This window comes from Mobula hypostoma, chromosome 13, assembly GCF_963921235.1.
Source record: "Mobula hypostoma chromosome 13, sMobHyp1.1, whole genome shotgun sequence".
In the NCBI taxonomy this organism is placed as follows: domain Eukaryota; kingdom Metazoa; phylum Chordata; class Chondrichthyes; order Myliobatiformes; family Myliobatidae; genus Mobula; species Mobula hypostoma.
In genome coordinates this window covers 77,475,007-77,498,948 of record NC_086109.1, presented here as the reverse complement: position 1 = coordinate 77,498,948, position 23,942 = coordinate 77,475,007, and the positions used below count along the sequence as shown (strand labels likewise).

Sequence of the window (23,942 nt, the reverse complement as noted above, 5' to 3'; positions counted from 1 at the left end):
TGTGAAATTCTAGGCAATCATGTAGTAGAGACGAGTAGTGATGTGATTAATGAAGAGTCCCATGTAACATGTTACCAGAAATAAAAGCTAACTTTTCCCTCCCTTTCTCCTATGGTCCACTCTCCTTTCCTATCAGATTCCTTCTTCTCCAGCCCTTGACCTTTCCCACACACCTGACTTCATCTATCACCTTACAGCTAACCTCCTTCCCCTCTCCCTACTTTTATTCTTGCACCTGCCTCCATCCTTCTCAGTCCTGAAGCAGGGTCTCAGCCTGAAACGTCAACTGTGTGTTCACTTCCATGGATGCTGCCCAACCTCCTGAGTTCCTCCAGCATTTTGTGTGTGGTTATTGTTTTGCACTTCCAGCATCCACAGCATTTCTCACGTTTATCATTTGTAACCTTCCATAGCACTCTTTAACTAAACCATCAGGTGACCTGAACGGAGGATACAGTCCTTCTCGTTCTGCCCATACTGTTTGAGCACCACTTAGTTTTTATATTATAGCAGCTCAAAGTCTGTATTTCTAGTGTTAATGATACCATTTAGAGCTAATTGAAATCTTTATGATATCAGTGTAGCCAAGTTAAGATTAACACCATATCATGTGAACCACTGGATAACAGAAGCTAAAACATGACCAAGGGTTCCGGCCCGAAACGTCGACCGATCTTTTCCACGGATGCTGCCCAACCTGCTGAGTTCCTCCAGCGTGTTGTGAGTATTAACATAAATCTCATGCAGGTAGTTCTACTATAATGCCTTTTTTGACAATGCAAATTGGTTATAACACAATTGATGGATTAGGGAATACTTGGCATTTCATGGGCCACATTGAAAATGTGATCAGGAAATTCTGTTCAAATCTGTGCTTTGAAGGCAACCACAGTGTCTTCTATACATGACTTTCTATTACACAACATTTCTACAGACTGTAACAGATCTACCTACACAAAAAAAAGAGAAAATCAATGGGTGCTTTCCTAATCTTCAGTCAATGGGAACCATGACAAAACTGGTTGAAGACTTTTTTCTTGCTCAAGGTTTCTGTAATATTCTAGTGGAAAATCACAAAGAAATTCCCGGTATACCCTTGCCACCAAACTTGCCCAAATCGTAATAGTGATGACACTTCAAAATGGATTTTACTGAAATGCTTTGGGAACTGAGAATGTGATGGATATACTGTAAAAACCCATTGAATATTTGAAGTAGCAATTATGTTATTACATTGCTTGACTTTGAATCTACTATTTTCTCAAAAAAAACTAACTTTTGTTGCCTTTATCATAATAACCCATAGTGTCTCACCCCTGCATCATTCATCTTTTATTATACTAGCTCTTGGTTTTTGAAATGACAGATAACATTTCTCAATTCTGATAAGGTCTAAAAAAATTTGTAAAGGGCAGTATAATGTTTACAGCAGAATGCCTGAGAAATATAAAATATGGCTCCTCAAGTAGTTTTATTCAATACTTACTGTAAACACGTGCAAAGTCAACACAAATATTAATATGGTAATATTTTATGCAACACACAAAATGCTGAAAGAACTCAGCAGGCCAGTCAGCATCCATGGAAACAAATCAACAGTTGACATTTCAGGCTGAGACCCTTAATCAGGATTTGATGTGTTGTGTGTGAGATGTATGTACTGTGTTATGTAACTTGGTTCGAGGGACATTGTTTGGTTTAGCAGTGTACATGGGCACAGTTGAATGACACTAAACTTGAACAAAACTTTTCCATGCATGCACTAGGATATACTCCTCTCCTACATAGCCCAACAAGCAGAACACTACAGAATAGAGTATACCTCATCATGAACTTGTGAGAGGCGTCATTCTCTATGATGCACTAAAAAAGATTTTCAAATAACATCCACACTGTTCATGAGATTACTATTAGACAGCTCTTTCCATAGCACCCACAAAGGCTGTTACTAAAACAAGGGAAAGATGGGAGTCAAAAAGACTATGAAAATCAGGACTCATTGACATGATGCTGAGTATCAATAGATACTGAGTAGTGACCCATTGCAAAATTAAAGTAAATTTATTATCAAAGTACCTGACCTGACAGGGTACTCCCTCGGACCTTGAAGGAGACTAGTTTTGAAATTGCAAGGGCCCTGGCAGATGTATTTAAAATGTCGGTATCTACGAGTGAGATACCGGAGGATTGGAGGATAGCTCATGTTATTCCGTTGTTTAAAAAAGGCTCTAAAAGTTATCTGGAAAATTACAGGCCAGTAAGTTTGATGTCGGTAGTAGGTAAATTATTGGAAGGAGTATTAAGAGATAGGATCTACAAGTATTTGGATAGACAGGGACTTATTAGGGAGAGTCAACATGGCTTTGTGTGTGGTAGGTCACGTTTAACCAATCTATTAGAGTTTTTTGAGGAGTTTACCAGGAAATTGGATGAAGGAAAGGCAGTGGATGTTGTCTACATGGACTTCAGTAAGGCCTTTGACCAGGTCCCGCATGGGAGGTTAGTTAGGAAGATTCAGTCGCTAGGTATACATGGAGAGGTGGTAAATTGGATCAGGCATTGGCTCAATGGAAGAAGCCAGACTGGTAGGGGAGGATTGCTTCTCTGAGTGGAGGCCTGTGACTAGTGGTGTGCCACAGGGATCAGTGCTGGGTCCATTGTTATTTGTCATCTATATCAATGATCTGGATGAAAATGTGGTAAATTGGATCAGCAAATTTGCTGATGATACAAAGATTGGAGGTGTAGTGGACAGTGAGGAAGGTTTTCAAAGCTTGCAGAGGGATTTGGACCAGCTGGAAAAATGGGCTGAAAAATGGCAGATGGAGTTTAATACAGCCAAGTGTGAGGTATTGCACTTTGGAAGGAAAAACAAGGTAGAACATACAAGGTCAATGGTAGGGCACTGAGGAGTGCAGTAGAACAGAGGGATCTGGGAATACAGATACAAAATTCCCCAAAAGTGGCGTCACAAGTAGATAGGGTCGTAAAGAGAGCTTTTGGTACATTAGCCTTTATAAATCAGAGTACTGAGTATAAGAGTTGGAATGTTATGGTGAGGTTGTATAAGGCATTGGTGAGGCCGAATTTGGAGGATTATGTGCAGTTTTGGTCACCAAGTTACAGGAAGGATATTAATGAGGTTGAAAGAGTGCAGAGAAAGTTTACAAGGATGTTGCCAGGACTTGAGAAACTCAGTTACAGAGAAAGATTGAATAAGTTAGGACTTTATTCCCTGGAGCGTAAAAGAATGAGGGGAGATTAGATCAAGGTATATAAAATTATGATGGGTACAGATAGAGTGAATGCAAGCAGGTTTTTTCCTCTGAGGCAAGGGGAGAAAAAAAACCAGAGGACATGGGTTAAGGGTGAAGGGGGAAAAGTTTAAAGGGAACATTGGGGGGGGGCAGCTTCACACAGAGAGTGGTGGGAGTGTGGAATGAGCTGCCAGATGAAGTGGTAAATACAGGCTCACTTTTAACATTTAAGAAAAACTTGGACAGGTACATGGATGAGAAGTGTATGGAGGGGTATGGTCCAGGTGCAAGTCAGTGGGACTAGGCAGAAAAATGGTTCAGCACAGCCAAGAAGGGCCAAAAGGCCTGTTTCTGTGCTGAAATGTTCTATGGTTCTATGTTCTATGTGCATGTTACCATGTACTACCTTCTTGTCGGCCCACTCAAAAAAAAAATCAGTTGGTGGAGTTAGATAACTTTACTCACCTCTACTCTAAACTGATTCCACAACCTATGGACTCACATTCATGGACTCTACAACTCATGTTTTCAGAATCATTTACTTGTTTATTATTATCATTATTTTTTATATTTGCGATATATATCTCCTTTGGCACATTGGCTATTTGTCAGTCTTTGTGTGAAGCTCGGTAGGCGGGAGAAGATGACAGCATGATGCAGCCTGCAGCGGCCACTCCGATGATGATATCTTTTATCTGTCAAGTAGGGTGCCGTGCACAATCCTGATTTGATGGAGACAGACGTGAGAGCACGGAGGAACATCTGGTGAAACTTCTGAAATGCCTGTTTCGCTGCCGCTACTACTGTGTGATCCAGAATCCCTGGAGGGGAAGGCCCAAAATCCTCGGCTTTGCCTGTTGCCTGTTGCCTGTTGCTGGGGCCGGGGTCGAAGCGCTCGGCAGAGATGGTGCTCAGTGCTCGGTGTTGGCGGGCTGGTCGGAGGCTCGAAGTTTTCGGACGGACTCAGAGTCGACTGCAGTCGGGTGCTTCCAATGCATTGGCAAGTTTGCAGCGCTTGGGGGATCGTGGCAGGGAGAGTTTCTCCCTTCTACCGTCTGCGTGAGATGATGGGGCTATCGGGACTTGAGGCTTTTTTTAATCATGCCCATGGTCTGCTCTTTATCAAATTATGGTATTGCTTTGCACTGTTGTAACTATATGTTATAATTATGTGGTTTTGTCAGTTTTAGTCTTGGTTTGTCCTGTGTTTCTGTGATATCTTTCTGGAGGAACATTGTATCATTTTTTAATGCATGCATTTCTAAATGACAATCAACGAGGACTGAGTGTCCTCATAATCTAATCTAAACTAATTCTGTTGTATTTCTTTGCTCTACTGTTAACACCTTCTAGAAACTGTATCCAAAAGTAGTAAATGGTGACATATGTACTTTGATAATAAATTTACTTTGAAGTTTTTGAACCTTGAGTCCTTTCTATAGGGCTTCCCTTTCTGGACTACAGTCAACTGGTAGGATGAAGAATGGGGCAAACATTTGTCCATTTGCACCCAAGAATGACAACCCTCAGGCTGGATCTCCGGTGCTTTTGCAGTGGCCAAAGTGGATGCCCAGCAATTGAAAGGTACAACCAGTCAAAGGCACTTTTTGTTACATTGACATCAATTTCCCCAAACTCCTGCCATATCCAGAAAGGAGTATATTCTGTAAGTGGAGCTAGCAAAATTGTAACTATCATTATTAAATCCAAGGGAATAATGGATACTTCACATTGAGTAGCAAACTTTAAACTTTCTGGATTACCTTCTAAAATGATCTCGTTGTGAGGCTCTCCTTTATCACCTTTTGGTCCTGGTGCACCTCTTGGACCTGGTAATCCATCTAATCCAGGTGGACCTGGTTCTCCTTTGTCACCTTTTGGCCCTGGCTCTCCAGGATCCCCTTTTGGGCCAGGGGGAGCTGTGATTTGAAAAAGTAGTTTTGCTTTAATTCAAATGCTAATCAGTTGATTACTTTGTTGTGAAAACACAATATTTATGGATATATAAAATAAGATAGTATGCTTATAAAATCCACATTTGCCAACCGATGCTTTAGTATTCAAAGCTGTCCAACTCTTGATACGATATAATTTTTGAAATTTATTTCATGCTAAATTTTTCCCAGCCAAATTAACCAAGAAAAGAACTAGGAACACTCAGCAGACCAGGCAGTGTTTGCATGCAGAGAAGCAAAGTTAACCTTTCGGGTCCATGAGACTTAGTCAGAAGATGGGCTTGAAATATTAACTCTGTTTCTCGTCCCATGGATGCTGCTTGACTTGCTGAGAGTTTCCAGTCCTCTCTGCTTCCATTTTAGATTTCCAGCAACTGCTGTGTTTTTCTGCTTGGCTTTTCAAAGAAAATATTCTGCCCACTGTTTCCAAACATTGGCATTCTGAACCATTTGAGGGACATTATGTCACAAGTCACCCATAACTATCTTAGTTGCACAGTTACAGACTTGTACTGGATTCTGAAAGTGTCCTTTAGTAGGCATGAGAGGCCCTCCATTGGTTGGGGTCAAGTATGGATGTTGCATCCTACCTGTCTATGTGTTACACAAGCTAGGTCAGTACGATATGGAGACCAAACTGTTGCTAGGGAGCAGGCTCCCCCTCCCCATGCAGCTGATGATTCCAAACTAACAGCAGAGACCAATACAGTCTGGCACCAGCAACGTCGCCCGAGTTGCCAGTCAGCATTGAACGCAATGTAGGTCTTACTTTGGGTCCCCAGCTCTGGATTTTTCTTTATGGTTTACTCCTGAAGCCTTCCCCAAGAATGGGTGCAGCCACAAGGCAGCGGAGGTTTGAGATTAGAGTTTCCCTTCTCCTAGACAAGCTGCCAGCCATGACTGACGAGCCCCATCTTCCAGGAGCGACTGGTTTTAGGGTGCCAGTAACACGCCTTTGCCCCTTCTCCTGACAGTAGAAACAGTTCTGCTGGGCTTAGTAGCTAAGCCAAGTATGAAAACCAGGAGCTGGACTCAGTTGTCAAGAGGTCATTTGAGATGCACGCTATTGGCAGCAATTAATAGGTAGTGCGAGCTTATCCCCAGTATCTCCCCCGGCTATGACAACCTTAAGTAGGCATGAGGCTGAAGGTTATTTTCAACTTGAGTTTTGAAGAGAAATTCTGTAAAAAAAAGGTACTTTTTGTACTAACAGGTACCCTAATAATAGTTTGAGAAAATGTACCACAGTACTCATCTGCCTGCCCTTTCCTTAGCGATATTAATCCATTATAAATGAAAAGGAAGAAGTTTCTGTGGAAAACTGCTGAGGCTTAGAAGATTTACTACCTTTTCGAGCTCGCTTGCCTTCCTTTCCAGGTGGTCCAGGAAGCCCCATGAGTCCATCTGAACCATTTAGTCCAGGTAACCCATCCAGACCGGGAGGGCCTACAGAAATAAGCCAATCTATTAGCCCAAATTAAACTGTGAACCAAAGTTTGTCAGAATTCTTTTAAGTTTTAAAGAACACTGTTAGTATAAATTATTTTTCCTACCTGAAGGTCCAACTGGTCCTGGTGGCCCTATTTTGCAAAAATTAGGGGAAAAAAAGAGATTAAAATGTACCTTAGTTACCAGATAAAACGTGAGAACACCACAAGCTGCGTTGAGGTTGGGGAAGAATAGATTGATAGGGAGAGTCTTTAATGGGGTGAGGCCAGGATTGCCCTGGGGACGTGTAAATGATGTCATCTGGTCAGTAGAGGGCGGGTGGCAGTTAGGGAGGGAGGGAGGGAGGCTTTTTTTTCTGGATAAAAGCTATAAAATATAAGAGTTGCAAAATACAGGGGCACAGGATGTACCCAGTTTATGAGAGAAAAACTCAGACAATATCACAGGTGGGTGTCCTGGCCCATTTCTGACTGCCTGAAGTACTGAGTGTTGCAAACTGCAATTTGCCCAGACAACATATGCTTGTTCCTCAAACCTAAATTGGGTCTCATTGTTACAGTGTGGGAGGCAACAGACAGCTCAGAGTGGCAGAGGGGTAGGGAATTAAAACGGCAGGTCAGTGCTAACTCCAGATTGAATACAGGCACTGCACAAAACATCCCCAGATCTGTGTGTAATTTCTTCTGTGTAAAGAACACCAGTGAGCAGGGAGTGCAGTCGGTACACCACAGAAGAACACGTGAAAGCGAATCTCTGCCTCACCTGGAAACATTGCTTGGGTTCGTTGGTGGTGGGAAGGGAAGCGGTAAAAGGACAAGGTGTCAGGTCCTGCAGTTGTACGGGGAAAATACTATATGATGGAAGGCACGCCCACGAAATGCTCGAGGAACACTCTATAGAGAGAAATAAAGAGTCGATGTTTCAGGCCGTGTGTGTGTGTGTGTGTGTGTGTGTGTGTGTGTGTGGGTGTGTGTTGCTCTGGATTTCCAGCATCTGCAGCATCTCTTGGGTTTCTGAAGGGAGGTGGTTGGTGAGGACAGTAGAGTGGTCCAGGGAGTCTGCAAGTCACAAACAGGGTGCCCCTTTCAAAACATTAAAAAGGGAGGGGAGGGAAGATACGCCCAATGGTGGAATCTTATTAAAACTGATGGTAATTGCAAAGTGGTTTGGGAAGGTGCGAAAGATATTCTATTATTGAGGTAATTTAGTGAGTTCAAACACACAGTGAAACCTCATTAGAGTCATTCATTTAAATTAATTAGTTCTGCACTACTTGTGCATAATCACCCAGAGGCCACAATTCTGTATAAAGTTAATGTACCCTTCAGAGGCATGGATTGCTTAAGGACAGTTAACATATCCAGTCCAACATATCCAATAAATCTACTTATTTAAGGTAGCAGAGGACCCTGATTAAAAATGTTAATTGGTATTGTGCTATAGACCTTCAGAAAAGTGCACGTGCCAGATGGAATGATAGATAATGCCCTTTCAAAAAAAAAATTCCCAGATCTTGTTCCTGGCCCTGCAGAAGTAGCTAACCTTGTCTTTTAGTAATACCACAAAGCCAACTGTAAACTATACTCTCCCCACATGGATACACAAGTGATTACAGATGCTGTAATCTTGAACAGCAGATAACCTGCTGGTAGATCTCAGGGACTGAAGCAGCATCTGTGGATGGAAAGTAACTACTGACCTTTCGAGACAAAACCACGCACAAGGATCAGCTGACAGGCAGAAGGCTTTTTTGGAATGCTTGCTCAGGCTGCTGGTGGTGGAAATGTGGGGGCAGGGCTTCAAAGTGGCTCCGACCAGATTCAGTAGGTTACTGGCCACTCTAATAGAACATTCACATCACTAAAATGCAGTCATATCTTAATCACATCAGAATACCTTGATTTGTAGGTGTAAAGTGACCATGTGGTCCTGGTAGTGGGACAGTACGTGATCTATTCGTGTGAGGATATCAGGTTTATTTATCATGTGCACATTGAAACATACAGTAAAACGTATCTTTTGCATTAATGAGCAACACACCCAAGGACGTGCTGGGGCCAGCTTGCAAGTGTCACACACATTCCAGTTCCAAAGTAGCATGCCCACTAACAGACATCCGCTCCTTTAGCTCAGGCACGGGATGACCAGCCTGCAGCGGTAACTTTACACCGACAACAAAAACAGCTGACCTGCACCTGTGAGTCTGCTGGGAGTCAGCTACTGTGTTTGGTGCTCCCGGTGTGGCCTCCTGTACATCGGTGAGACCCGACGTAGACTGGGAGACCACTTTGCCGAGCATCTACGCTCCGTCCGCCTGTAAGAGCGGGATCTCCTAGTGGCCACCCATTTTGATTCCAGTCCCCGTTCCCATCCCGATATGTGCAGCCATGGCCTCCTCCGCTGTTGTGATGAGGCCACACTCAGGTTGGAGGAACAACACCTTATATTCCATTTGGGTAGCCTCCAATCTAATGGCATGAACATCGATTTCTCAAAGTTCTGTTAATGCCTCCCACCTCTCCTTCACCATTTCCCATCCCTTTTCCCTCTTTCACTTCATCTCCTTGCCCACCCATCGCCTCCCTCTGGTGCTCCTCCCCCACCTCCCTTTTCTTTCTTCCATGGCCTTCTGTCTCTTTCACCAATCAACTTCCCAGTTCTTTACTTCATCCTTCCCCTCCCGGTTTCATCTATCACCTTGTGTTTCTCTCTCCCCTACCCCCACCTTTTAAATTTCCTCCTCAGTTTTTTTTTTCTCCAGTCCTGCCGAATGGTCTCAGCCCGAAACGTCAACTGTACTGTACTTCTTTTTTCCATGGATACTGCCTGGCCTGTTGAGTTCCTCCAGCATTTTGTGTGTGTGTTGCTTGGATTTCCAGCATCTGCAGATTTTCTCTTGTTTGTGACCCAGCCACCAAATGGTGAATCTGTTTCTGTGTCACACAACTCTATGACAACATTCTACTGAGGCACGAATAAACAGCAGCAATTTAAAAGGATTCAAGTGTTTTTCCTTTTCCAATAGAGCACTGCATCAGGTGTTACCGACTGTATTGTGATTTCCAGCGATCTCCTGTGAGATTTTCTAACAGCGCCTCCCCCATGCCGCTCCTGATTTGACAGAACAGCTTTCAAATATAGATTCTGCGACACTGATCTTTGATGACCTGACCTCTCAAATTCAGTAAAATGTCAAATGACAATTGAAACAATCAGACAGCATTGTCGAAACTCAAATTCAATCTCACACGCTCCCTCGTACATTCACAGTTTCTCTCTCACACAACCACTTTTTCATGCACACAACAATTTTTCAGAATATTTTTAGATTGCTTTTTTTTTTCAGATTGTGGGTGCAGCCAATACTTCAAAGGCCAGTCACTAAATAAAACCTCTCAAGCACCCATTCCCTTTTCCCCATGAGCAATATAAAATTAATTTTTAAAACAAACACATTTCAATACATGTTCAACAAATTAAAGGCTTGCAAATACTTATTTATTTTATTTGTTTGTTGAGAGGTAAATGCATACAACAGGCCCTTCCGCCCCAAGGGGCTGCACCCCGCGGCAACCCACCTATTTAACCCTTGCCTAATCTCAGGGCAATTTACAATGACTAATTAACCTACTAACTGGTATATTTTTGGAACGTGGGAGGAAACCAGAGCACCCGGCGGAAACCCACTCATTTCGCAGGTAGGATGTACCAACTTCTTACAGGTGGTGTCGGAATTGAACTTTAAACTCCAGCGCTCCAAGCGTCATGGTAACTGTCATGCTATCTTCACTCCCCACTTCCAAATGTCCTTCTATCAAATTCTAAATATGATAGAAGGTAACATTAAGATTAATTGTTTACAGGTTGGAGGATGATTCTGATGAATTTTAGGATAGTTTGCAAGTATGCATGCAAGGTTTACTGAGATTCATTCTGCACATTACTTCTCCCTCAAAGTGCAGTGTCTGCTGCATCGCTTCTGAACTATTTCCAAACAAATAAGATCTATTTGCACCATTTTTCTTTGCATTAATTGCATGCATTTCTGTGCATGTTTGGCAGCATTTACACACATTTCCTGACGAAATCCTCATTGGGACAGGCATTTCCAAAGGAGGAAATTGAAAATTGTTCAGCCATTTCACTGCTAATTATGGAACAGGAGAACCTGTCCGCGATCAGCTGATCAATAGGGTGGGAAGCAGAAGACTTTTTCAATACATCTGGATTAAGTAAGGCTGCCCTTCCTCCTCTGCCTTGTTTGTCTGTCTGCTCGTAATGAGAGACGCAGAGATGGCAGAGGAACTGAATGCATATTTTGCATCAGTTTTCACAGTGGAAGACATCTGCAGTAAACCGGACATTCAAGAGCGCCGGGGAGTGAAGTATGTTCAGTGAAAATTACGACTGAGAAGGTGCTCAGGAACCTTAATGGTCTGAGGGTGGATAAATCTCCTGGACCTGATGGAATGCACCCTTGGGTTCTGAGGGAAGTCGCTGGAGAGATTGCAGAGGCACTAACAATGATCTTTCAAGAATCGATAGATTCTGGTATTGTACCGGATGACTGGAAAATTGCAAATGTTACCCTGCTATTTAAGAAGGGTGGGAGGCAGCAGAAAGGAAACTATAGACCTGTTAGCCTGACATCAGTGGTTGGGAAGTTGTTGGAACCGTTTGTTAGGGATGACATTACAGAGTACCTGGAGGCACATGACAAGATAGGCCAAAGCCAGTATGGTTTCCTGAAAGGAAAATCCTGCCTGACTAACCTACTGCAATTTTTTGAGGAAATTACAAGCAGGGTAGACAAAGGAGATGCAGTGGATGTGATGTACTTGGATTTTCGGAAGGCCTTTGATAAGGTGCTGCACGAGGCTGCTTAGCAAGATAAGAGCCCATGGAATTACAGGGGAGTTACTAGCATTGGTGGAGCATTGGCTGATCGGCAGAAAACAGAGAGTGGGAATAAAGGGATCCTATTCTGGCTGGTTGCCGGTTACCAGTGGAGTTCTACAGGGGTCGGTGTTGGGACTGCGGCTTTTTACGACGCAGGTCCATGATTTGGACTATGGGATTAATGGATTTGTGGCTAAATTTGCTGATGATACAAAGATAGGTAGAGGAGCGGGTAGTGTTGTGGAAACAGAGAGCCTGCAGAGAGACTTAGATAGTTTAGGGGAATGGGCAAAGAAATGACAAATGAAATCCAATGTTGGAAAGTGTATGGTCATGCACTTTGGTGTAAGAAATAAATGGGCAGACTATTATTTAGATGAGGAGAGAATTCAAAACACAGATGCAAAGGGACTTGGGAGTCCTTGTGCAAGATACCCTAAAGGTTAACCTGCAGGTTGAGTCGGTGGTGCAGAAGGCAAATGCAATGTTGGCATTCATTTCTAGAGGTATAGAATATAAGAGCAGGGATGTGATGTTGAGGCTCTATAACACATTTGTGAGACCACGCTTGGAGTATTGTGTGCAGTTTTGGGTTCCTTATTTTAGAAAGGATATACTGACATTGGAGAGGGTTCAGAGAAGATTCACAAGAATGATACCAGGAACGAAAGGGTTTCCGTATGAGGAACGTGTGGCAGCTCTTGGGCTGTATTCCCTGGAATTCAGGAAAATGGGGGTGGGGGGGGTTCTCATAGAAACATTCCAAATGTTAAAAGGCCTGAACAAATTAGATATGGCAAAGTTATTTCCCATTTCCCATGGTAGGGAAGTCTAGGACAAGAGGGCACAACTTGAGGATTAAAGGACATCCATTTAGAACAGAGGCAGAGAAATTACTTTAGTCAGAGAGTGGTAAATCTGTGGAATTTGTTGCCACGAGCAGCTGTGGAGGCCAAATGACTGGGTGCATTTAAAGCAGAGATAGATAGGTTCTTAATTAGCCAGGGCATCAAAGGGTATGGGGAGAGGGCAGGAGAGTGGGGATGACTGGAAGAATTGGATCAGCCATGATTGAATGGCGGAGCAGACTTGATGGGCCAAATGGCCTACTTCTGCTCCTATATCTTATGGTCTTATGGTCTTATGGTCTTTCAGACGAAGTCCTGACGAAGGGTCTCGGCCCGAAACGTCAACTGTACCTCTTCCTAGAGATGCTGCCTGGCCTGCTGCGTTCACCAGCAACTTTGATATGTGTTGCTTGAATTTCAGCATCTGCAGAATTCCTCGTGTTTGTACTAGTTACTGGCTTTTTTCACTCCTCATCTCCTGACTAGGACCAAGACTTTTTTTTCCATTGAGAATAGGGGAGATTCAAACAAGAGGACATGAGTTGAGAGTTAAAGGGCAAAAGTTTAGGGGTAACATGAGGGGGAACTTCTTTACTCAGAGAGTGGTAGCTGTGTGGAATGAGCTTCCAGCAGAAGTGGTTGAGGCAGGTTCGATGTTGTTGTTTAAAGTTAAATTGGATAGATATATGGACAGGAAAGGAATGGAGGGTTATGGGCTGAGTGCAGGTCGGTAGGACTAGGTGAGAGTAAGAGTTCGGCATGGACTAGAAGGGTTGAGATGGCCTGTTTCCATGCTGTAATTGTTATATGGTTATATGGTTATAAGATGATGTCTGGGAAATCTCACAACACTGAAGTCATGAATGCAGGATTAAGTATAATACACCCCCCACAATGGAAGTACCATTAGAAGAATTTATTTAGTGATACAGCGTGGAGTAAGCCATTCCAGTCCTCTGAGCAATGCTGCCCCAGCAATGCCAGAACCCCGATAAACCCTCACCTAATCATGGGACAATGTTTAATGACAAGTTAACCAACCGGAGCACTGGGTGAAAATCCATACATTCCAAGTGGAGGACATACAGAGACTCCTTCCAGAACAGCGCCAGAGTTGAACTCTGAACTCCAGAACACCATGAGCTGCAACAGCGTCGCACCAACTGCTACACTACCGTGACACCCTCAGTAGGAGCACGTCCAACCAAAGATAATGGATTTTCAAAATCAGCAAAAGGATTGTTCCAAAAACCATCCTTTGTGTGACTTACAAAGCAGGACTTACTCATAAAACCACCTGGGAAGATCCCTTTAGAAAACCACCCACAACTATCCTTGTTGCAACTGGATGGATGTCTATTTCTGCTTGCATTACCTCTAAACGTGTCCATCTCCACAGAAGCAAAACTGAAACTGATATAAGGATTTCCATGATGATTACTACATAGCAAGTGAATGATTGAAATAAGCATCATGAGCCATGCAGGGCATATCAGAACTTCCATGCCTCGGTATCGTTAACAGTTAGCGATCTCTCCAAGTTCACATCAGCCAAGACATGGCAACACAAACATGCAATCTTGCAGGTTGTTATGGCACCCATACACAGTACTCCTTTTAATACTCGGTCACTGAGCAGCCAATTTATACTTAGTTCTACAAGAAGCCTCACACACAACTCACAAAATCTAATTAACATCAGCAAATTTTCTAAACTTTTTCTAAGAATGACACACTATATTCATAACAATGAAGAGCATTTATAGATAAGAGCTATTTAATATAATTTGGATTTCTGTTCCAAGATTCCAGAAGAAGTGGGAAACTTCTCCGAAAACATACCTGTCAAGCATATCCCTTTAGTGCTGTTGCATAGGTCCACTAGTATCCGAACCTGTAGAAAAATGTAATCATGGTTATATTTAAAATGTCCTTCAAAAAACTGATGCAACTTACTTACTATGACATGGAAGGAAGGCATTCGGCTCATCATGTCCAAGCCAGCTCTCATCAGAGCGATCCTATCAATCCCATTCTCTTGCTCCCTGTCACCCTAGATCTTCCCCTTTCTTGCACTGCAATGCTCCCTCAATTATTTTGCCACCCATTTACATCAAGGGGTTAATTTACAGTGACCAACCACCTCCCCTTTAGGATGAGAGGACAGCAAAGCACACGGCTGAAACCTACGCAGTCACGGAGAGAGCTCTGCCCAGACAGCACCTGAGGGGGGATTGAACCCCGGTCACTGGAGCTGGAAGACATTAACAGTAATGGCTGCACTGCCATGTCCCTTTGGAATTGCTCTCATTTCAGCAGCTGAGATTTACCTGAGACATCAAAATGGCTCAGAATACAACAGGCACCACAATTGGGTGGGAGGGAGTGAAACTAGCGGGAGCTACAGCAGGCCAACAGCCCTCTGTCAGTGGACATCTGGGATGAACCACACTAAGCACTTCTTTAAATTCATGGGGACCACATAACTACAGACTTGCTGAGATGTGTGGGCAACCTCCAGGACCTCCTCTCTCTGTAATGATCTGATTATCTTTTTTTATTGGCCAAACTTGACAGAGAAGGAAATTTTATTTCTGCAAAGTTACCAGAGTTACAAGTGACGTTCAAAAATTGTGGACCGGCGTTGATTAATAGAAAGACTGACAGTCATCAAAGTAAGCAGAAAGAGTAATAGATTAAAATTAATGAGTGCTTAACCTGATCAGATCTGATGGTTCAGAGGGAAGAACTTGGGGTGGAAGGAATAGATCAGAATGCAGAATAAATCCATTAATACAAGAACATGACTTTCTATGATTTCAGCAGTGGAAGGCATCTGCTGCAGCCTGGAAGAAGACACAATTTTGCAAAACTTTCCATGTGGCATTAAAGATAGTCGGCATCTCTGATAGAGGTGCATAAGATAATAAGAGACAAAGAGAGAGTGGACAGCCAGCACCTTTTTCCCAGGGTGGAAATGACTATCATGAGAGGACATAATTTTAAGGTGTTTGGAGGGAAGTATAGAGGGATGTCAGAGGTGTTTTTTAACACACAGAGAGGTGGGTGCATGGAAGAGCTTCTGGGTGTGGTGCTAGAGGCAGCTGCATTAGGAAGATTTAAGAAACTCTTCATTACGTACATGGATGAAAGAAAACTAGAGGGCTATGTCAGAGGGACCTTGGACTAGGTTAAATGTTTGGCATACCATTGTAGACTAAAGAGCCCTGTTCTGTGCAGTACTGTTCTATGTTCTATTTCCATTGTTGGAAATTAACTAAGGTTTGGTTGCAAGGAACACCTGCTATTCTTCAGAATATAATTGTAGTAGCTATCTCAGTTAGATAGCTACACGCAAAAATTAAGGTAAAATAAGACTGCACAGCTACTAATTGGTACAAGAAGGGAACTTGGAGAAGGTTTCGGATAACAATCATTAAAATTTAAGATTCTGGTTCCAAGATAATCTTAGATTATGAGAACACTCAGTCCTCTTTTATTGTCATTTAGAAATGCATACATGCATTAAGAAATGACACAATGTTTCTCCAGACATTTCTACAATCTTATCAAATGTTCTAGAGGTAGTTATATTGGTACCTTTTGCTCCTTAATTATTTAAATGGTTTATAAAATAAATGAACCCCTACAGCATGTTACTTTAAGTACATTCATCATTATCATTATCTCCACCCCACCATCCAAGTACATTACTGACATTTACATCTACATTGCTAATGCACGGTCCTCTAACCCATACAAACATTAAAATTTATATGATAATACATTTGGTGTTGAAGGCTGTGGCTCTAATCTTATGTCCCCTCGAATATGACGTGTTAACACCCCTTTTATTTCACTTGATAGTGTCAATATTCAGATTCAAAGTAAACTGAACAATGGTGTAGTGAGGTCACTATTTTGAACCCTTCTCGCATTTAATATTTGACTTCAAAGACAATTTAGTTCTTTGTCTGAGTGAACCACTAGAGGTAATGGACAAAACAACTATTCAAGTTCAGTGGAAACAAGCCCATGTTTCTTGACCCTTACTACTCCTTAAAACTACACTGAACCCTCTACTAAAGGAGTAGCACAAGTGGTACAGCTGCTGGGTCTCAGCTCCAGCAACCCCAGTTCAATTCTGACCTCAGGTGCTATCTGTATGGAATTTGCATGTTTTCCTTGTCACTGCATGGGTTTACAATCCAAAGACATGCTGGTTTCTAGATTAATTGGACCACTACAAATCACCCTAGTATGTACGTAGGTGGTAAGATATGGAAGAAGGTGATAGGTATATATGTGAATAGTGTAAATGGCTCAGCATTAACTCGATGGGCCGAAGCATCTGTTTACTAGTGATACAGATCTATGATACTCTATGACAATATAATGATATTGTGCTGCCTTTTACTAGTATTTTCTCCAAGAGGACCACAACCTTGTTATTGGGTTTGGAGGCTTGTGTGCTTCAATGACCTGGAGAGCTATGCTGGCTGGGGTCAGAGCTTTATGCTTTGTCTTTCGGAAGGGTCACCCATGCCAAACAGGTCAAAGGGTAGAAGCCAGACTAAGAGTGGTCCACCGATCCTCCAGGTTCGGGGGTTCAGCTCTGGGCTAACAACCCTGACTGGTATAACAAAATTGTTACGGAAACAACAATGAAGATTTTTTCCTACATCTGAGTGTAACAGTAATCCTGAATCTCCACCCGGGACTTGCATGACGGACAGTAGTGAAAACTGAGAGGAAGCTACTGACACGATGAAGGAATGATGAACATCACCAGAGATGGAGTACCTTCACTGCTGCCCTAATTGCCAGTGGCGTAACAGGCAGTGAGTTTAATAATATTTGATGGATTGGCTTTACTCAGTATAAAGAGCTTAAATAATATTATTCACATATGGTTATTCAATCTCATGCAGAATGAAGAACAAATTCTATTTCCAAAATCATCATATTTAAATATTAAATGTGGTATAAATTTAATATATTTTGATCTGAGAAATTATTGCCTATTGCAGCTGTTAAAAAAAAATAACCCTGGGCTGAAGAAAAGTTTACATTTAGAAAGGTTAAAGTCCACAAGCATTTCCACATGTAAGGTTTACATTATCCCACACAGTAACGAATTTCAGACACCAAACAATGAAAATCTCAGGGGAAGAATCTAGTTGCCGAGCACAATTTGCATATATGCACAGTAAATGTAGAATAACTTTTCCACATCAATAAAGCAGATCAACTGATCGTGTATTTTGCACATATCTTTGGGATCTTTCTTCAAATAGAAATTTTACTGCAGCACTTCTTTGTCAAATAAAAAAGAAATGATTTGCTTGTGAATCAATTTGTCACTTCCTTACAGTATCAAAGGCATTCAAATGTAAATAGGATAGGAGATTCCTCTTGGTTTTCTTGGTGTGATTCCCCTACATCAGCATAGCATTGAACTTCCCAGTTACCAGCCTTTAGCCTTCCATGAGATGTGGGTGTAGGTGTCTGGGCCACGTGAAGGTTGGTGCTGCTCTGATAAAGTCAGGTGTCCTGGGATCAGCACTCTGCCAAGAAGATGACCTGTCCCATTATTAATAGATTTTGCAGGGAAGGGAGTGCGGAATTGCATCATTTACCCTGTTCTTCCACCTGCCCAAAGAGCTTATACCGGGTTAGACCAGGCAGGATTCAATAGGGAAGAATGACTGTGAACAATTAGGGTACATTTAGAATTTATTTTAAACTTCAAACAAACTCATCAATTAAACTTCTTGATAGTTTATAATTTATTTTTACTGTTTGTGTTATGCTGTTGGTTTTATTAGTTTTAAAAACCAGAATGCTTCTGAATGTCAGAAACATTTATGTTATGGTAGCACTGAGAGTCAGCTAAAATGGGAGTGGTTTAGCCAGGTTTCAATTTCTTTATTATGTCTGGGTAGGACTTACTTTGAACCCTTCCCCAGCTTCCAGCTTCAAGATTCCTCACCCCATGCAGATTTCTTTTTCCAAGCAGAATGCTTTGATATAGAGATCTGCACAAAGTTAGTGCAATCTTCCTTTATGAATAAGCAACATGTGGATCCATTTTTGATGTAATAGTTCTGATATAACTTCAGTCCATCTCAGCCACATTGAGGATCTGAATTCAGATATAGGTCAGGCTACTGGAAGATTACAAATTTTCTCCCTGAGGAATATTAATAAACCAGATTTTAAATGATATTTTAATAGTTTCATAGTCACAATTACTCAAAATAATTGTTTCCCATTCCAGATTAATTAACTAATTTTAAATTCTCCAGCTGCTTGTTAGGCTTGTGAACTTTCTGCTTTCAATCTTCAGACCAAGAATCTAAGTATGAATCTGTATCCCCTAATTGATAATTTAATGACCATAATATTGCTCCCGGCATTACTTACCCAATTTGTTCTGAACATAATTATTGAATGTGTTTCAACCAGCCTTTCAATTAACATATGCCAAATCATAATATTTCACTACTTTAAAAATATTTTCCTTTATATGACTTCTAGCCAATTGCATGATATCTTCATATCCTGCTTGCATGGAACTTCACCCATTAGGAAGAGTCTCTCCTCTTCTACCCTGTTACTGTCCCTCAGGGCCCTAAATCTCCTTGCTCCTTAATGAACAACATGGGCTTCTCTGACCTATGAACCTAAACCTTCTCTTTCAGGTCTTGATATTTTTCCTAAATTGTGATGCCTTGCCTTGGATGGAGGATAATACACAAAGTTGAAGATCCCTCACTTTGTAGCTTTTGTTTGACCTGTACCTTATCCAGTTAAATTTGCTTTCTACCTTAAATAATACAATTCATGTAAGCCATCACAGCTGCTCTTTTAATGAACCTTTTGTTTTAGTCAGACAAGTTTTCTTTAATAATTACCAACTGTTTGATGCATTATTCTGATTTACATTTTGTTTTCAATTGCAACATTTCAGATATGTGAATCGTAATGCTTTAAATATTATAAATAAAGTGTATTCTTCAAATGTATGCAAGATATTTCCTTAAAATGTATGATGAAATGCAACCCAATAAAATTATTCTTTTTGGGTCTTATCCTACAGTGATTTACATGAATTTAAAGTATTCTTATGAATAATTCATTCTTTATAAACCACACTGCACTTCAAAGTATTCCCAGTTGAATTAAAAGTCCATAAATCATTGTCACATGGAAATTCCTAGTTCATATATTATCAATAATTTAAGAAGAATTAATGTTTCTGATTGTCAATCTGTCTGTTGTGGGAACTGTGTGATGGACACTTACACCAATGTCACAACTAATTGTTCATGGCTGCCTTCTCCAGATGCAAATTTTTCTTGATACTACAATTTTAAAAAAATCTGTTTTGTTTAACAAAATTTCCACAGGTAGAGTCGTCTTAGGTCCCACACCTCCATGTTCAGGAACATTCATGACCCTTCAACCAACAGGCTCCTGAACCACACCTCAAATCTAAACTACTTCCACACCCTACTGACTTACTTTCAAGAACTCTACAAAGCATGTTTGCAGCGTTATTTATTTATTGATTTGTTTTGTATTTGCACAGTTTGTCTTCTTTTGCACATTGATTGTCAGTCTTTGTATGTAGTTTTTCATTGATTCGGTTATCTTTCTTTGTTCTTCTGCGATGGAAAATGAATCTCAGGGTAGTATATGGTAACTTTCAACTTTGAACAGTTTCAACATTTGTGTTTAAAACTCTAAAATCAAAATGATAAAATTTATGTCATTTCTCCTTGGGCATCTTGTTTAAGACACGTGATAATTTGGTTATGACTTGTTAATAAAATGAGATGAAAAATAATTAATCTTTAATCAAGCAGGTAGACATAAAAAGCATTTTCTTTTAGTTGTGCTTGGCTGTTACAATTGCTGCTGTTTGTTGATAGTGTTCAAATGTTTTCAAGGATCTATTTTCATCTCAACATCCAATTAGACTACCCACTTTATAAAGCTTAAGATTCTCACTGATAAACTATGCATGTTGTTAAATAATAAGTGTATTGTTTGTCATTTAATAAGAAAATGAAAGGTAATTAACATCTGCATAAGCTTCATTTACATAGGATCTTTCATATCCCTTCTAGAATGTTCCAAAGTGCTTGACAGCCAGCGAGGTAATTTTTAAGTGCTGCCACTTGTGCAGGAAATGTGTGAGCAAACTGTAATGAGATAATGACTGGATAACACCAGGTGAGGGATACACAATGGCCAGAACATACTGCATATGAATCTTTTACTTCTTCAAAGTTGTGTATTGGGGCTTTTAATTTTCACCTGAGAGCACACAGGACCCATGGTTAACATCGCACCTAAAAGGTGATATCGCTGACAATGTCGCTCCCTCTCAACACTGCACAGATTAAATTAGCTCAGGGGTTCCCAACCTGGGACCCACTAACCCCTTGTTTAACGGCTTAGAAAAGGCTGGGATCCCTGGATAAGTTTCATTTCTCACACGCACATCAAAACATACAGTGAAGCGTAATAATTGTGTCCATTACTCATACAGTGTGCTGGGGGCAGTCTGCATGTCTTGCCACGTTTCCACTGCCAACGTAGCGTGCCCACAACTTACTAGCCCTACACATACATTCTTTGGAATGTGAGAGGAAACCAGAGCACCCGGAGGAAACACACACAGTCACAGGGAGAACGTACAAACTCCTTACAGACAGTAGCGGATTTGAACGTAGGTCACTGGCACTGTAATACTGTTACGTTACCGTACCGCTGACGATGTGGCCCTCACTCAGCACTGTGCCTCGATTAGTTTACATTAGCTTTACTTGCCACCCGTACATCGAAACATACTGTGAAATGTGTCATTTGCATCAATGACCAACACAGTGTTTGGAGGAATTGATTAGGTGCCAAGGAAGGCGCCAGGACATTTGAACAAAATCCTTGTGACTGAAAGGTGAGTTCGCTTGCATCACCCCCACAGCTATCACTTTATCCTGCCAGCTCCTGGCCTTCATGAGTAACAAGATAATTCCCATTTTGTTTTTCTTCCATCTGGGTAGCCTCCCACCCGACGGTATGAACATTGATTTTCTCTGACTTCTGGTAATTTCTCATCACCCCCCTTCCCCTCCCCTCCGCCCCCCCCCCCAACACACACACTCTCCTTTTCCATTCCCCATTCTGGCTCTCCTTTTATCTCTTCTCTTTGGCTCACCTGCAAAAAGAGAAAACTTACCACCTCCCCTAGACAATCAATTCTAACACTGATCTTGATGATGGATAACAGTCAGGGGAGGGGGTGTCACCATTGACCAGAAACCTAACAAGACCATTCAGATAACAAGGGCAGCTCTATTAGAGTCATAGAGAAGTACAGCAGAGAAACAGGCCCTTTGGCCCATCTAGTTCATGCTGAAACCATTTAAGTTACCAACTCCCATCAACTTGCACTGAGACTATAGCCCTCCATACCCCTACCACCCACGTAGCTATCCAAACTTAAAGATCGAGTTTTCCTGCACCACTTGAACTGGCAGCTCATTCCACACTCTCACCACCCTCTGAGTGAAGAAGATTCCCCTCATGTTCCCCTTCAACTTTTCCCCTTTCGTATTCTGTAGGATTTTCATCACGACACGGAAGGGAGCCGTTTAGCTCGTGAAGTCCATGACAGATCTCAAAGCATTCTCATCAGCCCAATCCCCTGGATTTCCCTGTTATCTATTCCCTCTCGCATGCCTTTGAACTCCACCTTAACATCGCACAATTCACCTACACTAGGGGTAACTTACAGCTGCCTACCGACCTACCTTCTTGTCCTTGCAATGTGAGAGGAAGGAGGATGAGAGCCTTTTGTATAAGACTATGAGTGGACAGCAAGTCCCTTTTTCTCAGGACTAGTACCAGAGGATATCCTTTTCAGGTAAGTGTGGGAAGGCTTAGGGGAGACCTCAGATGTAGATTTTTTTTATATATACACAGAGTAGTGAGTGTCTGGAATGCACTGCTGGAGGTGGTGTTAGAGGTAGACACATTAAAGACTTTAAGAGGATCTTAGATTGGCACATGGATAGAAAAATGGAGGGCTATGGGTTATGTAGCAGGAAGCGGGGAGACTAACTGTGGAGCAGGTTAAAAGGTCAGCACAACATTGTGGGCCGAAAGGTGTGTACCGTGCTGAAACCAGAACACCCAGAAAGTCACAGGGAGAATGTGAAACCTCCTCACAGACAGTGCCTGAGGTCACAATTGAACTGGGCGGCTGGGGACAAGCAGTAGCCCCACTACCTGCTGCACCTTCAGGCCGCTCCTCTGATACTCAGTTGAGATGTCAGAAGTGACACCCCAAAGCCTTTCCCGCCCAAGGAGAATTCTTCCTCCATAGTGCTGGATGAGTGTGGCTCCAACAGTCAAGAACGTCGACACCAGCACCATCCGGGGCAAAGCAGCCCACCCACCTGCCTAAATACCCGTGGCTTTACCACCTGCATGCAAAAGCGTTGCAGCAATTCTCCCAAGGCTGTCTGACAGCAAATCTGTGGTCTATCCCACCTATAAGGGGAGTCAGACAAATCAAATACTATCACCTGCAGATTCTGACTGGCACAATAACATTGCCAGTCCTTCACCGTCATGGTTCTAAGTCCTGGAACGCCTTCTCGACAATACTGTGTTAATATCTTATTTATTTGGAAATATAGCGCGGAGCAAGATTTTCCAGCCCTTTGAGTCGCGCTGCCCTGCAATACACCAGTTTAACCCTAGCCTAATCATGGGTCAATTTACAACGAGCAATTAACCTACTATCAGGTATATCTTTGGACCGCCGAAGGAAACCAGAGCACGTGAAGAAAACCCACGTGCAAGGGGAAGGAATATGCAACCTTGCCTACAGAGGATGTCATAATTGAACCCCAAACTGCCCTGAGTGGTAATAGCGTCAGGCTAACCACTATGCTACCGTGGTACGGCTGTGATTCATGAATGCACCTCCCACCACCTCCTCAAGGACGATAAAGTATGGACAGCAAGTGGCAGCATCCCCTGGAACGAAGCTTTCCCTACTTCAGTTGTCCAATTCCAGAGAGTTCCTGGTTCTCTCTGTCACTGCATTCGAATGTTATTTGGATTTAACACTCCATTCTGCTTTTTGTTATTGTCCTCCCTTGTACTACCTCAGTACAGTCTTGCGTTGAAATTATTGGTATGGATGGCATGTTAAACAAAGTTTTTCACTGTACCTTGGCACACGTGACAATAACAAACCAACTTGCCAATTTTGTTTAAATAACATGGGCATGGGTGTTTAAGGTTTGTTGGGAAAGCTTTCTCAGCGACCTAGTCAGTGCCGTGGTTTTGGCTCCCTTCTTTGACGTCACCGTTTTCGAGGTGAATTTTTCTTTTTTCTTCTCTGCTGCTTTGCCATCTTTAAATAAATAAAATTGCAGCTCTTTGATGCTCTCGTGGAAGTCATCCAATGCTCTATGTGAGGCTTTCTTCTTTGTTGCATCTTCATATTT

At 42.0% G+C, this 23,942-nt stretch overlaps 1 protein-coding gene across 1 annotated transcript in view; it reads right to left on the bottom strand.

Annotated features, from left to right (window-relative positions):
* The window catches only part of gldn (gliomedin), a 31,695-nt gene that overhangs the window by 5,871 nt on the left and 1,882 nt on the right, over positions 1–23,942 (bottom strand). The window contains exons 2-5 of the mRNA XM_063065996.1: positions 14,251–14,302; positions 6,766–6,792; positions 6,560–6,658; positions 5,021–5,176 (exon numbers count right to left, since the gene is read on the bottom strand). Coding sequence (XP_062922066.1) covers positions 5,021–5,176; positions 6,560–6,658; positions 6,766–6,792; positions 14,251–14,302 — 334 coding nt within the window. The remainder of the gene's footprint in view (positions 1–5,020; positions 5,177–6,559; positions 6,659–6,765; positions 6,793–14,250; positions 14,303–23,942) is intronic.